Source organism: Rhinolophus sinicus, chromosome 1 (genome assembly GCF_057876585.1).
Source record: "Rhinolophus sinicus isolate RSI-liver-muscle chromosome 1, RSI-T2T, whole genome shotgun sequence".
Lineage (NCBI taxonomy): Eukaryota > Metazoa > Chordata > Mammalia > Chiroptera > Rhinolophidae > Rhinolophus > Rhinolophus sinicus.
The window spans coordinates 127,838,727-127,853,262 of NC_142501.1; the positions used below are offsets into that span (position 1 = coordinate 127,838,727).

Below are 14,536 nucleotides of genomic sequence, written 5' to 3' on the forward strand. Positions count from 1 at the left end.
TAGTAAGAATTCATATAATATTAAATTGTATAGGTAGAGAGAAAGCAAAAAAGTCTTCTCTGTAATCCCTTCCCATTCTTCGTTTGTGTGTGTGTGGGGGGTAATATATGTAAAGCCCTTAGAACAGTGTCATTAAGGGCTCAATCAATGTAAGCAATGATTACTATTATTAAGTCACATATGTCTATCAGCCATTGTGATTGCTCCACAGTTATTCATCATATGGATAAATGATTCTTCAATCAATGAAACTTTTTTGATAGTTTCTAAATCTATTTTTAAAATATCTTGTTTATACACATATGCCAAATAAGTTTCTTAGGGTTAATTCCCAACAATTGAATTTCTTGATTAAAAGGTATGCAAATTTAAAATTTTGATAGTTTTGAATAGCCATCTCAAAAGGCTCTATTAATTTATCCTACTACTAAAGACATATAAACATATCTATTTATATGGCTAACTCTAGACATTATCAAGCTTTTAAATACCCAACAATCCAATATTTTTCAGACATCACATTTTCTTTTGTAAATTCTGTGCATATGCTTTGCCAATTTTCCTGTAAATTTTTCTTACTAATTTTTATGAACTCTTCATACCTTAAAGTATTAGCCTTCTATCATGCATACTGAAATTTTGTCCCTACAATCTCTATCTCTTAAGTTTTATGTATGGCATCATTTTCTATATAGAAAATTTTCAATTCTATAGTCATCTCAGTTATTTTCTATTTGAATTTCTTATCATTAAAGTCTTTCTCAACTTTTTGTGATTTTTTTAAAAACTTAAATATTTAATTGGTTGGGATTTATTTTTGTGTGTGCTATAACATTGGGACTGGCTTTATTTCTTCTAACTGAATCATCATAAATCCAATACCATTTATGAAATGATTTCATTGTTTCCCACTAATATAAAATGCCATCATAATCATATATTAATTTTTCATATATACTGAGGTCTACTTTGAGATGCCAAACTTTCTTTTTATTTCTGTAGGTTTATAATATGTTTCCATACATAACAGGGACCGTGTCCCTTCATTTTACGCTTACAAATGAACTTGAGAATTAATATTGTCAAGACCTAACATAATTTCGTTCTGTCCTAGATTTCATAAGACATCTAAATTTGTTTTACTATTTTATATGCCTGGAAAGTATAGCGTATAGTCTGGCTATGTCAATGGGAGAAAGAGAAAGATAAATGCATCACCAACAACAGAGTAAATGGTGTCTATTAAGTACATAATTTGAGACAGGCCCTATAATAAACTCTTTACATACATTAGCTCATTTAATTCTCAAAACACTCCAGTGAGATATTTATCTCTTCTTATTCTCATTTTGTAAATGAAAACACTGAGACAATAAAAAGGCTAAGGTATTTTCCAAAGACATGGCAATTAAGTGATGGGGCTGGAATTCAAACCCTGGACCTCTAAATCCAAATCCTATATCATAACCACGTCTGAAATATAGTAATTCAATTTCGTTTTTATTGCAATTTTAAAATACAACTTCAGCTTACCAAAATCTGAATTATTTCATCAGGCCTTTTATCCTCAACTGGTATCCCATTCACTTCTCGAAGTTCATCACCAACATGAATAAGACCTGAGAAATAGCAAATTTGGTAAATTAGCAGTGTTACCTACCAAAGTAACTAATTTGCAATTGTGTTCATACTTAAAGCATTGTTTTGTTCCCTTAAAACATTTGAGGATTGGTAAGGAGACATTCATGCTTCTCAGGTTTCAGATTCTGAGCCTCTCTACAGCAACGAATCAAGACAACACAATAATGCTGGCAAAGAAATGACAAGAGCATCTTGCTCTGTGTCTAGAAATGCACCTTATTTTCATCTTATGAAAGAATTATTTTTTTTAAAGGTTGCATGCTTTTAGTAGTACCTTTTAAATCAGAAAACACTGAAACAAGTCTTAATATAACTTTGGAAGCCCACGTAAACTAAGAAAGTGGAGAGAGATTTATTTTTCATTTATTTCAATTCCGTATTTCAACACAAAGGAAAATACCTTATTTCCTATTTTGCTGTATTACATCAAAAGATTATTATCCTCTTAGTTATACATTGGAAATATTACACATAAAACTCAACATGACTTGTCTATATTCACTTAACATTTAAACTCTTACCACTTCTGTCTGCAGCCCCTCCTCTCATGATTCTAGCCACAATGATTGCCCCAGTCTGCTCATCTTTCTTAATGGTGGCTCCCTTTTAAGAAAAACAAAAGTATTTGTAGGTAAATGTGTGTGCTGCTAATATGAAGGAGGAGGCAGAAGTAAAGACATTCACCTGGAAAAAATGAAAACAGCAACTACAAAAAAATTAAAGGAATGAGGCAGGAAGAATAGACATCTTGCCATTTGTCTTACAAATGCTCATTACGGGGTGCAGAACTTTCTACCATACACACTAAGTTTTCAGCAAAATTTAAAGGTTTTTGAGGTCTTTAACTTCTTCAACACTGTGGAAAGGACACATATCTTCTTTCCACTATAATACCTTGTATTTGTATACTATTTGTTTTTACCCTTTTAAAACATTTCCTCCTTTCATTTATTTTTAAAATACTCCACAAAGAAGGTATACGATACATAGGCATGAGTAAGTGAATAGAATAAATTACATAAATTACAAAACTCAGGTCATCTGACTTTCAGCTCAGGGATCCTTCTATTACACTATTATAATAAAGAAACTCAGTGATAACAATAAAGAAAAAAATTAAAACTCCAAAGTTAGCTGTATTTCTTACCCAAGGCTAATATAAATTAATGGAAGAAAGAACTGTTAGTCCAGGGTTTTTATGTACTAGGATTGTCCCCTGGTACAAACAGAACTCACATTTTGGCATAAGGTTAGGAAACAATTTCAAAAAGAATCCAGCAATTCTTCATTTATGGATGTTCAGAAGCAGATTAACTGAATGTTGCTTTGTAAGAACATCAGGCACAAATGGTTACTTTGAAGGCTTCTCATGACTTTCCTTTCCAAGAAACTGGTACTGGTTTAGAAAAGCCATTCCACATCACATCACAGGGCTAAGATTACAGTAGGTGGTGGCAGAATTCACCCCAAAGAAGAAAATTGATTTTTTTTTTCTCAAGTATGTCAAGAAATACATTTCTATCACTAAAAAATAAGTTTGTAAACAAAATTAGAAATCCATTTGTAGTAAGTGTATTTTATATATCACAGCTATCAGATACATATCTTACAATAGTAAAAACCAAATAATTAAGTGATAGCGTGATTTTGTGGTGTTTTTCACCACCTATATATGCATTCAGGCCAAAGACTTGAATGAGCATCTCTATGGTCATAAACCTTAGACTCGACAATTACTGGTATTTTCTGCTTTTAAACAGTTAACTTGTAACCAAGATTACTGGAAATGTAATATTGTTAATACAACTAATTAGTTTGGTTAGATCAATTTTCATTTTCCTTAATAATGTATCCAAAACTTTCCCAGCAAAGTATGCCTAATGGCAGAAGGGTCTACTAACCTAATATTACTTATCAATATTTTACAGATGATAAACTGAATCCCAAATGGTTATAATTTGTCCAAAAACATACAACTGGTGTGCAGTAAAGTCAGGACTTGTCAAAGGCAAACTGATCAGAATTGCTATTCTTAATTTTAATTACCATTCAAACCTGCTTACCCTATTATCTTTCTATAACCTTTTGTTCATAAAGGCCTAAGTTCATTGCACTTGTGGAACCTTGAACTTATGGAGGTCACTGATCCTTTCCCTCTTTGTATGTGTATGTCATATTTCCACATCAAATGGTAAAAATGACTCTGAGGTATACAAGGCTACAAAAAGGCTTGCAGCAACTACCTGGGCCTCTTGAAACACTTGCTGTATGGGAAGCCAGCCACCATGTAAGAAATCATGACTACAGCCATGCTGTGAGAAAGCCCAAGCTAGCCAAGTAGAGATGCCACTTGGAAAAAGAGATGCCGCACCAGCCCCCAGCCTACCCCAGGCATCAGTCATGGGAATGAAAGAACCCTCAGATGATTCCAGTTTCAGCCACCACATAACTACATGTGGGAGGCTCCAAGTAAAAACCACTTAATTGAGCCTGCCAACCTCTAAAACTATGAGCGATAACAATAAATTATTGTTTTACCCACAAAATTTGTGTGTGGTTTATAACACAGAACTAGGACTGGGACAAATCTTTTTCCACTATGGGTATACTGTTTTTCAGTATAAGGCCGTCCTATTTATTGTGCTTAATGCTAGTTATTCCCTTTGACTTATTCTGTGACTCAATGAAGTTGACAAATGTTTACTGAGAACCTACTATGTGCCAAGTTCTATTCTAAGGGCTTACAATACAATGGTGACAAAAAACAAAAACAAAAACCAAAGATTTCTGCTCCCACTGCCCATGGATATTACATTCTAACAGAAAGGACAGACAATAAATACAACACAAAATAATTATACGGTAAGTCAGAAGGTGATTAAACACTATGGGGATGGTGGAGGTAGAGCAGGGTAAGAAAGATCAGGAGTGCCAGGGCAGGTAGGGAGAAGATGATGTAAAGACATAGGCCTCATTGAAACGATAACATGTGAGTACAGAAAGACTGGAAGGACATGGAGTTAGCCTAAAGGAAAGAAAGAAGACACACAGGGCAAAGGTGCTGAGGTGGGCTGTGAATGAAACATCCAAGGAAGAGAAGAGAATCCAGTGTGGCTGGAGTAAAGTAAAAGGGGAGAAGCAGTAGGAGGTAAGGTCAGATGGTAACAGGGAGCTAGATGAGGCAGAGCTTTGTAGGTCATTGTGAGGACTCTGAAATTTACTCTGAATGAAAACAGGGAGAACCTGCAGGGTTCTAAAAAGCAAGAGCGACACAATCTAAAAGGATCACTGTACGTACTGTGCTAAGAAAAGAGTGAAGGAAGGCAATGTCTACAGCAAGGAAACAAATAGGGGGCTGTCACAATAATCCAAGAGAAAGAGGAGGGGGGCTCAGATCTGACAGGAAGGAGGAGAGATAATGGAAAGTGGTCTGGGTATATTATTGTAGAGCAAAAGGATTTCCCAATGAATTGGAAATGGAATGGGAAAGACAGGGAGGTATCAAAGATCGACTATGGTTTTTGGCTGAGCAACTAAAAAGATGGGATTGACATCAACTGAGAAGGGGAACTCTATGGGGGAAACACATCTGGGGACAAAGACCAGTTTACTTGGGAACATGTGAAGACTGAGATGTTTATTAGACATCCAAATGGAGATATCAAGTAGACAGATGGACATAAAAATTTAAAAATCAGAAAAAAAGATCTGGAAGAGAAACAGCCCTGGAAGTCACCAGCATACAGATGTTGTTTAAAGCCATGGGCTGGATGAAATCACTTCCAGAATGTGTAGATAACAAAGAGCACTCCACACTTACAGGTTATTTTGTTATAGATATGAGTATACCCTGGAATACAATACACTTGCTATCTGCTGGTTCTCCCTATCGTTGGATGGTAAACTATGGACCTGAGGAATGATATCTCACTTTCTATGTGATACTGGCACAATTCAACCTTCTTTTGGATCCCTTCATTCCTGAAGATATCTACTAAGTGGGATCACAAAATACAGTGAATGCTGCTGCCAAGTGCCATCCAGCAGAAAGGCAGGGATCTTCAATACGGGAAGCCGCGCATTGCACCTTAGTAACAGTGTGTGACAAGTTTCAACTTGTTGGGTGCAGTCAGTCGAGTGTAAGCTACGGTTGAGAGAAGGTGTGTTTTAAAGTGTGCTGTAAATCATGGATCACAAACAACGCATTAACATGAAATTTTGCTTCAAACTTGAAAAAAGTGTTAAAGAAATACACGAAATGTTAAAATTAGTTTATGGTGATGGTGCAGTGAACATAAAGACAGTTTACAACTGTTTCAAGTGTGATTTCATAATGGTTGTGAATAGATTGAAGATGAGGAGAGACAGGGAGTCCTTCAAATAAGAAACCCAAGAGAACGTTGAAGAGTAAGCAAAATGATTTGATCAAACAGGCGATTGACTATTAGGGAAATTTCTGAGGATCTGAACATCTCTTATGGTTCTGTTCAAAGTATTTTAACAACAGATTTGATCATGAGGTGAGTGAGTGCAAAATTTATTCCATGCATTTTGACTTTCGAACAAAAGCAACGGCGTTTGTCAATTTCGTTGGAGTTGCTCGATTGAGCCACTTCAGATTCCAGCTTTTTAAGACATGTCATCATGGGAGATGAAACTTGGGTCTATGGCTATGATCCTGAGACCAAGGTTCAGAGTTCTCAATGGAAATTACCCAGTTTTCCTCATACGAAAAAAGCACATCAATCAAGATCAAGGTGATATTAATTGTTTTTTATTGACCTTTGATGTAATTGTGTGAGCTGAGTTTGTAACCCAGGAACACTATAGTAAACTCTGAATATTATAAGGGCTTATTAGAGTGTTTAAGAAACAACGTGGGTAGAAAACAGCCTAAGAAATGGACAAACGGTTTCATCCTCCATCATAACAATGCTCTGTGTCACCCATCACTTCTGGTATGGAAATTTCTGTCAAATAAAAACATTATGGTGTGTCCTCATCCACTTTATTCACTGGATCTGGCACCGTGTGACTTCTGGCTCTCCCCCAAAATCAAAATGAAAAGTAAATGTTTTGAATCAATTCAGGACATCCAGGCACCCATGACAGCACAACTAAAGACATTAATTAAAGAGGACTTCCAGAACTGCTTCGGAAAGTGGCAAGAATGATGGGATAAGTGTGTTCGAAGTGAGGGGGAGTATTTTGAGGTAAATTAATAGCAGTGTCTTTCACTGTAATAAAATTGTTTTTTTTTTTCTAATTTAAATATTCACCATATTTTTTATCACACCTCGGTATATTTCCATACTGTTTTCTAAACACCTATCATCACTATTCCTTGATGTAGTCCTAGTGCAACATACTTGCATAAAAATAAGAGATCAAAACTTAGTAAAATAGAGCACATTATATGTAATATTGTGCAAAAGCTGACAGTCCTGATGCACAGGATTTGAATTTATCCTATGTGATTTTGACAAAAAAATAAGAGTATAAAGAGCTTCAGATTAGACTGAGAAGTTAAAATTCTGGTTAGATTTTTGTTGCTACTTCTATAAAATGGTTTATAAAGGAGAACTGGGTTATCAAGATCTCCTGGAGTTAAAAAACTGTGTGTACTATAACACTGCCAACATTGTAAGACCTCCTTAAGAAGGTAGCATAGTCGATTTCATGTTGAACCTTTAAGATAAGTATTTTCAAAGTATGGTTTACCAAATACTTGCATCAAAAATCTCTGAGACACTTTTTAAAATCTAGATACCCAGTCTCCACCCAAAATCTACTGATGTGGACTCTTGGGAATAGTGGCCCAGAAGTTCACATTTTAAGTAAGCACCTGTGGCAATTCTATAATAGAGCAATTTAGAACCACTGGTCTAGAAGAGCTGAGAGGATCACCCATGCAAAAACACTGAAAATTTAGGATCAAAGCCACCTACCAACTAACAGAATTTCATATTCTTAAGCTTGTCTAAAAATTAATCTTCTGGATAAAACAAATATAAACTGCTCCACACTCACAAGGAAGGGAGGAGAGCTTTGCTCTTTGCATCCTGACCAATCCTTTTCTCCCCCTTCTCTCAATCCTTTTCTCCATCCTCCCTTCAAACTATTACCGTTTTCCCTTTCCATTACAAATGCCTGTAAGATCTTTATTCACTGCCTCTTCTCCCAGGAAACCATCCTCTGCTTAAACAGTTGTCATCTAATTTCTACTTTATAGGCTATATGACATTATATAATGTTTGCATAACATATAAGAACTTACAGAGCATTTCAAAAACATTATATCTCAGTGATACTTAAAACACTCTCAAAGAGGTACAGCTCCTAATTTTCTGATAAGGAATCTGAGGCTGGGATGTTAAGTGACTTGCTGCTATAAGGATATAGAGCAAATAAGTGACACCATATTAACCCCCACTTAGGTCATTTAATGCAAGCTTAGTATTCACTTCACCACATTATACCTGGGTCTAAGAACAAAATTACAGTCTTAATGCCGATCACTCAACCCTTTCATTGCTAAATTGTATGGCCTTTTCTCCTGACTCATTTGCCAAATAGCTCCTGACCATCCATTTGATAGAAATGTATTTCACCTTTGCTTTCCTCCCCTCACCCAATTCTGATTCCTACTACTTGACTCATTCTCCTAAAGATGCCTCAGACTCAGTCTTCTCTTGGTTTCTGCTTCCTTCCCCTCTTGGCAGTTTTGTGGTTGTTTCAGTAACCTCCCCAAACTGACAAATGACATTTGACAAATGTAAAATGACAAGTTTGTTAAAAATGAATATTTTCTAATTTTCTGGCAGTTCATTTTTAAACTTTAAATTTACCCAATAACCCTACTTTACCTTTATAATAATTGTCAAACTGAAGATAATACACTGATTATACATTTGGGTGAGAAAAAGTTCAAAACAAGGAATTCTCCTTACTAGACTTCCTACTTCAATGTTAAAAAGTTCAAAACAAGGAATTCTCCTTACTAGACTTCCTACTTCAATGTTAAAATGACATTTAAAATCTTAATACTTTTGTCATGTATCTCAACATAATTTTGGGAATTTCTTCATTCCAATTAAAAGTCCTGTTTTCTATATGAAGTTTTTATTTACAGAGGGATCCAAAAAAAATTATACACATTTTAAGATAACGTCTCTTAAAATGTATATACATTAAGAGGTGTTATCTTACAGTCTCTCAGAGATACAGAGAAAAAACTGAGGGTTGTTAGATGGGAGGGGGGTGGGGATGAGGAAGAAGGTGAGGGGATTAGAAAGCACAATGGGTACCCACAAATTGCCATGGAGATACGAAAGACAGTTTGGGGCATATAATCAATAATGTTGTAAAGATTTTGTAGGGTATCCGATGGACACTTGTCTTATTAGGGAGACCACTTAATGGACAGTGTAGGTGCCTGACCACTGCAGTGTACACCTGAAGCTGAAGCTGAATAATAATGAATGTCAACTATAATTTAATATATATATATAGTCACAGGATGCGGAGTACAGCATAGGGAATAGAGTCAGTGGAACTGTAACAGCTGTATATGATGTCAGAGGGGTAGTTGATTGGGGGAGGGGGTTATCACTTTGTGATGTGTGTAAATGTCTAACTATTACATTATTTTGTACACTTGAAACTAATAATAATAATGAGATGTTACATTAAATGTGTATACATTTTTTTGGCATCCCCAGTATTTTTAAAACACAGCTCTTTTAACAGAAATCACACAATCAAATTGTGGCTCACTCGGAAGAAGACAAAACATCACTGAATAAAATAATTTTTTAAAGTAAAACAATTTGAAAGAACTCAAAATTATTTTAAGACGCATTAATTGGAGAAAACTAAACTAGAGTTTAAAGAAGTTATCGCATGTTTGGGGAAAAAGCTTTTACTATTTTACTTTAAAATAATTGAGTATCAGAGAGAAAATAATTAAACTTCATGCAAAAATAGGCAAATAAGTAGAATAGGAATTAAGAATAAAATGAAATGGAGCTAAAATTTATAAACACCCAAATTTAAGGTGACGTGGAGAGGAAAATGCTATTAAGTATATTACAAAGTTGCCAAATTATACCATAATATACTAATAAACTGAACAGTTTTGAGAAATGCTTATAATCTCCCCCAAATACACAAATATTATAAACATGGAAAACATACTTATGCTTATGAGAAATACTCATTTTTTTAAAAACAACTTAACCAATTGAACTTATTTTTAAAGAAATTTCCCTGGTTCTCTTCCCTAAATATCTAACCTCCTCCTAGTACCTGCATAGCTCCACAGGCTCAGTATAACCATAAGAAAATTAGTCATTTTCATCCCCATGCATTTCCTTGTATTCTTGCTAATTGAATGTACAGTACTTCCAGTCACCTAAATATAAACCTCCTGTAGCACTGCTGACTTCCTCTCTCCTATTGCCCTCTATATTCAAAGATTTTCATGGACCTATCAAATGTAACATGTCACTCTTGCCACCATCCTAGTTCAGATTCTCATTTTAAACACACTATATTATATAAGCTATAACAAAAGAGGGTAATAGCTGAAAAATCACCACCTCAAAGTTAGGTCTAATTATTTCACTTGCTACATGCTTATTAAAGCTAAAGAATATATTTAGTAATGAATTATAACACAACTTTAGGTTATTTTATATACCTCATTCAATTTGTTTAAATTTAAACTAATTTACAGTAGGTCCAGTTAAACCTTTTGTAAAACCTTGATGTAGTAAATTCCTAATTTCTTTTATACACATTTTGAAGATCTTATTTCATCAGGAGGCATGGGACTTAAATGTTGCTGATGACTATTTGTTGGCTCACCAAACCAACATACCAAAAACTACTGCCGTGGGAAAACTATGACTGATCAAAGAAATTATTAATGGATTACTGAGCTCCTGAAGATGGTCTTTCAGTTATCTCCCTAATAGGCTGAACTTATCAAAACAAAAAATGTATTTCATATTGACAAACAGATGCACAGAATCCACCAAAAATTAGTCACTTTGTGGTGATAGTCCATGAGATACCTCTTTCTACATCCAATGTGAGTATCACCTATTCTGATTAAGTGTACCATAAAAATCAAGAGATATTTGGGTCACCAACACAGAGTTATAACCACAGCTAAAAAGCAGAAAGGTATAACCTAAATTAAACAGTCTTAGCCAAGAACGCAGGGAGCCCTAGAATGTCCATGGATGAGCTTCAGGGACTCAGTAAACTTACTTACATAATAAGCAAACATATCTGTACATTTTTTGGGGTAAGAGTGTCCAATGCATTTATCAATATACCAAAGTTGCCCTAAAACAAAACAGGAAGATTAAAACTACCAAAAAGGGCAAAGTATAAAGACACAATATGGTGAAGAATAAACTAGTATTTGCAGATAACGAGCCAAGTTGGGATCTTAGTTCTACCACTCGTTAGCTGTGATACTTGGGTAAGTTTGCTTCATTTCTCTGAATATCAGTTTCCCAGTCTATAAAAAAAGAAACTATGATCCTCATGTCAATTACGAGGATTAAATATAATGCATGTCAAGTACTTAACATAGCATCCGATATCTATTGCATTACCAACTGCTATTTGCTTTAAGAACACACAAAAAAATGTCTTAAGTAGAATAAATGGGCTACATTTAAAATCAACTGCTAGATTACAAAATTTATTTATTTTTCTTTTAAATGTCGCTTCATAAAAATATGGATACACTACATTCATTTCCTACTGCTGCTATAACAAATAACTACGAATTTAGTGACTTAACACAGATTTATTATCTTACAGTTCTGGAGGCAGAAAGGCCAAAATGGGTTTTGTGGAGCCAAAAATCCAGATTTCAGCAGGGTTGCATTCCTGTGGAGAATCTAGGATACATTCTGGTCCTTGCCTTTTCCATTTTCTAGAAGTTTCTTGCATACCTTGGCTCTAGCCACATCACACCAACCTCTGCTTCCATCATCTTATCTTCTTCTATGACTCTGACCCTCCTGCCTTCCTTCACTTTAGTAAGAACCCTCGTGTTTAGATTAGGCCCACCAGATAATCCAGAATATTCTTCCCATCTCAAGATCCTTAACTAATCATGGAAATTCCCTTCTGCCATGTAAAGTAACACATCTACATGTTCTGAAGATTACGATATGACATCATTGAGCATTGGGGCGGGGCACATTATTCTGGTTACATTTTGAGGTATCAGACAGACACATGAATAATGTCTGCTCAATACTTCAAAATAAATCAGCCTTCTAGAAAAGCCATAAGCAATTATTTTTAGTTGTACCATTTAATCTCAAATCAACTGTGACTGGTGAATGTTATGCTTTCTTTTATAAATGTCAACAAGTCACATTTTAAAGATTATTGCTATTTATAACCAATAGAATGCCTGATAACACCACATCTGATGGGGACATTCCATATATTCCTGTCTTTAAAATACACTTCTTCTGTGTCCTCAAACTTGAAAATATGCATAAATGGAACCATCTTCTTTAAAGAATAGGATTTAGAAGAATGGTTAAACAAGATGGTTCCATTTATGCATATTTTCAAGTTTGAGGGCACAGAAGAAGTGTATTTTAAAGACAGGAATATATGGGATGTCCCCATCAGATATGGTGTTATCATGATATCCACTCATACCTGAGCACAAGATGCAGACCAAAACTTACCAGTGGTTCTCTATTTTTGACCAGACGGATGATCTTTACTGAGTCTTCATCATCATCAATATCATCAGGCATAGGAGGCAATACAGGATCATAATTCTTCTGAGCCACAGTATCATGTACAGAGAGCAAAGCCTATCAAAGTTAAGGGTTGGCAAATATAATATTAATCAAATACAAAACTCCACACCCATCAAAGTATAAAGAAAATCAAAGTGGCGTTATAATTTTGACATAACAATTATAATAAGGCAAATACTTGAAGAAACAAGACTCTTACAGACAGGGAATATGCAGAACAGCAGAAGGCAGTTCCACTCAGCTACCACCCCAACCCCTAATGCCATTAATGTATGACAAGAATCAGCATAAAATATCTCTCAACCTATATATTCTCTGGTTCATCCTTATAAGGATGGCAGTTGGGGGCAGGGGCGAGGGCTGTTACGTTTGAAAGGAGGGAGAAAATGAAGTTATAGATATATTGCCAGTGAGCCAGTAGGAGTCTGAGAAAACTATGTGTTTTTTCTTTGCAGAAAACACAAAAAGAGCTGATCAATACGATTGACTAGTTTTCATTCTTTTGTTGTTTTCTCACTTTTTCATTTATAGTATAGTAAGTATAAAAACATAAAATTATTTCTAGTCATAACTGTTATAGCAATAAAACCCCACAAAACACTGCCATACTGTCACTATAGACCAAAGATAAGAAAAACACAGGAACCTTGACATGTTACTACTTAACATTTTAGGTCTACACTTTTGAGCAGGTCTAGACTTTAACTTGTTCCCTAATCAGCAATGCCATGATCCATAAATTACTCTAGCCAGAAGCCTAAAAATCAACGTTGAAATCTTTTCTCTCATACTCCCAAGATCCAATCCATATATCCTGTTATTTCTATTTCCAAAATGTATACTCTCCAGTTTAGATCAGAGGTTGACAGACTATGCCACATCCTTTTATGAATGAAGCTTTATAGTAACATAGCCATGCTCATTCACTGATGTATTATCAATGGGTGCTGTTAGGCTCCAATAGCAAAATTAAGCATAAGCAAGAGACACTTTACATAAAACCTTAGCAGACCCCTGGTCTAGATCATTGATATCATCAAGTTTTACCTAGAGGATTGCAATAACCTCTAAATGGTCGAACTGCATTCATCTTTGGCTCATTTTCAGATCCATAATTCACAGTGTAGCCAGAGTGATTATTTTAAAACTTGATCAAATCACATAACTGGCCTGCTAATAACTCTTCTAAAGCTACCCACTGATCTTGGTTTGGATGAAGATCGAACTCTTGAGCATGTCCTAGTCTTCAATTCCTCTGTAAACATACCTTATACCAACCACTCTCCTCCTTACTCAGATTAAATAACACTTTCTCACACAGGTCTGGCCAAAACACCCAACATAAAAGCAAATCACTTGGTTACTTGATCATACAGTATCTTCTTCTTTGTCTTCCTACATGTTCATAGTTCATTACCATACAAGCATTTTTATATGCATATTTTTAATATTTGCTGCCACCGAAACAGAAGCTCTAAGATGGTAAACAAATGCTGTCTAGTTTTTAAGCTTTTTTATTGACTATAACATGATAAATGGTGTCTATTTTTTAATTAAGCTTTTTAAATTGATTACAACATATATATAGTAAAGTACACAATTCACAAGCATTGCACAACAAATTTTCAAAACTGAATATTACCATGCAAACAATCCCAAACAAGAAATACAATATTAACTGAACCTCAGAAGCCCTCACTTATGCTCCTTTAGTCATCATGCCTTTTATTCCCCAGGTGGCAGTTTTGCCTAATTTAAATACTACATAAATAGAATTCTAAGTGCATATTCACTTTTTCTCTGATACTAAGTTGTTGAGATTCATCCATGCTGTTACTTGTAGCAGAGGCCATTCATTTCCATTGTTATGTAGCATTCCAACATATGCATATTTCAGTGTTTTTACCCATTATGCCCATTATTGAGGGACATTTAGGTTGTTTTCAGTTCTTGAATATCATATATAATACTGCTATAAATATTTCACGGCTTTTGATGCATATATATTTGCATGCATAATTTGGTTAAGTATATTTAAGAGTGGAATTTCTAGGTCATGGGTTATAAGTATATTCAAAATTGTTTGT

At 34.9% G+C, this 14,536-nt stretch overlaps 1 protein-coding gene across 3 annotated transcripts in view; it reads right to left on the minus strand.

The window, feature by feature from the left end:
- Positions 1-14,536, minus strand: part of MPP7 (MAGUK p55 scaffold protein 7) — a 241,825-nt gene that overhangs the window by 61,709 nt on the left and 165,580 nt on the right. For all 3 annotated transcript variants that reach the window (XM_088789450.1, XM_088789453.1, XM_088789457.1), the window contains exons 6-8: positions 12,372-12,503; positions 2,163-2,244; positions 1,534-1,619 (exon numbers count right to left, since the gene is read on the minus strand). In XM_088789450.1, coding sequence (XP_088645576.1) covers positions 1,534-1,619; positions 2,163-2,244; positions 12,372-12,503 — 300 coding nt within the window. The remainder of the gene's footprint in view (positions 1-1,533; positions 1,620-2,162; positions 2,245-12,371; positions 12,504-14,536) is intronic.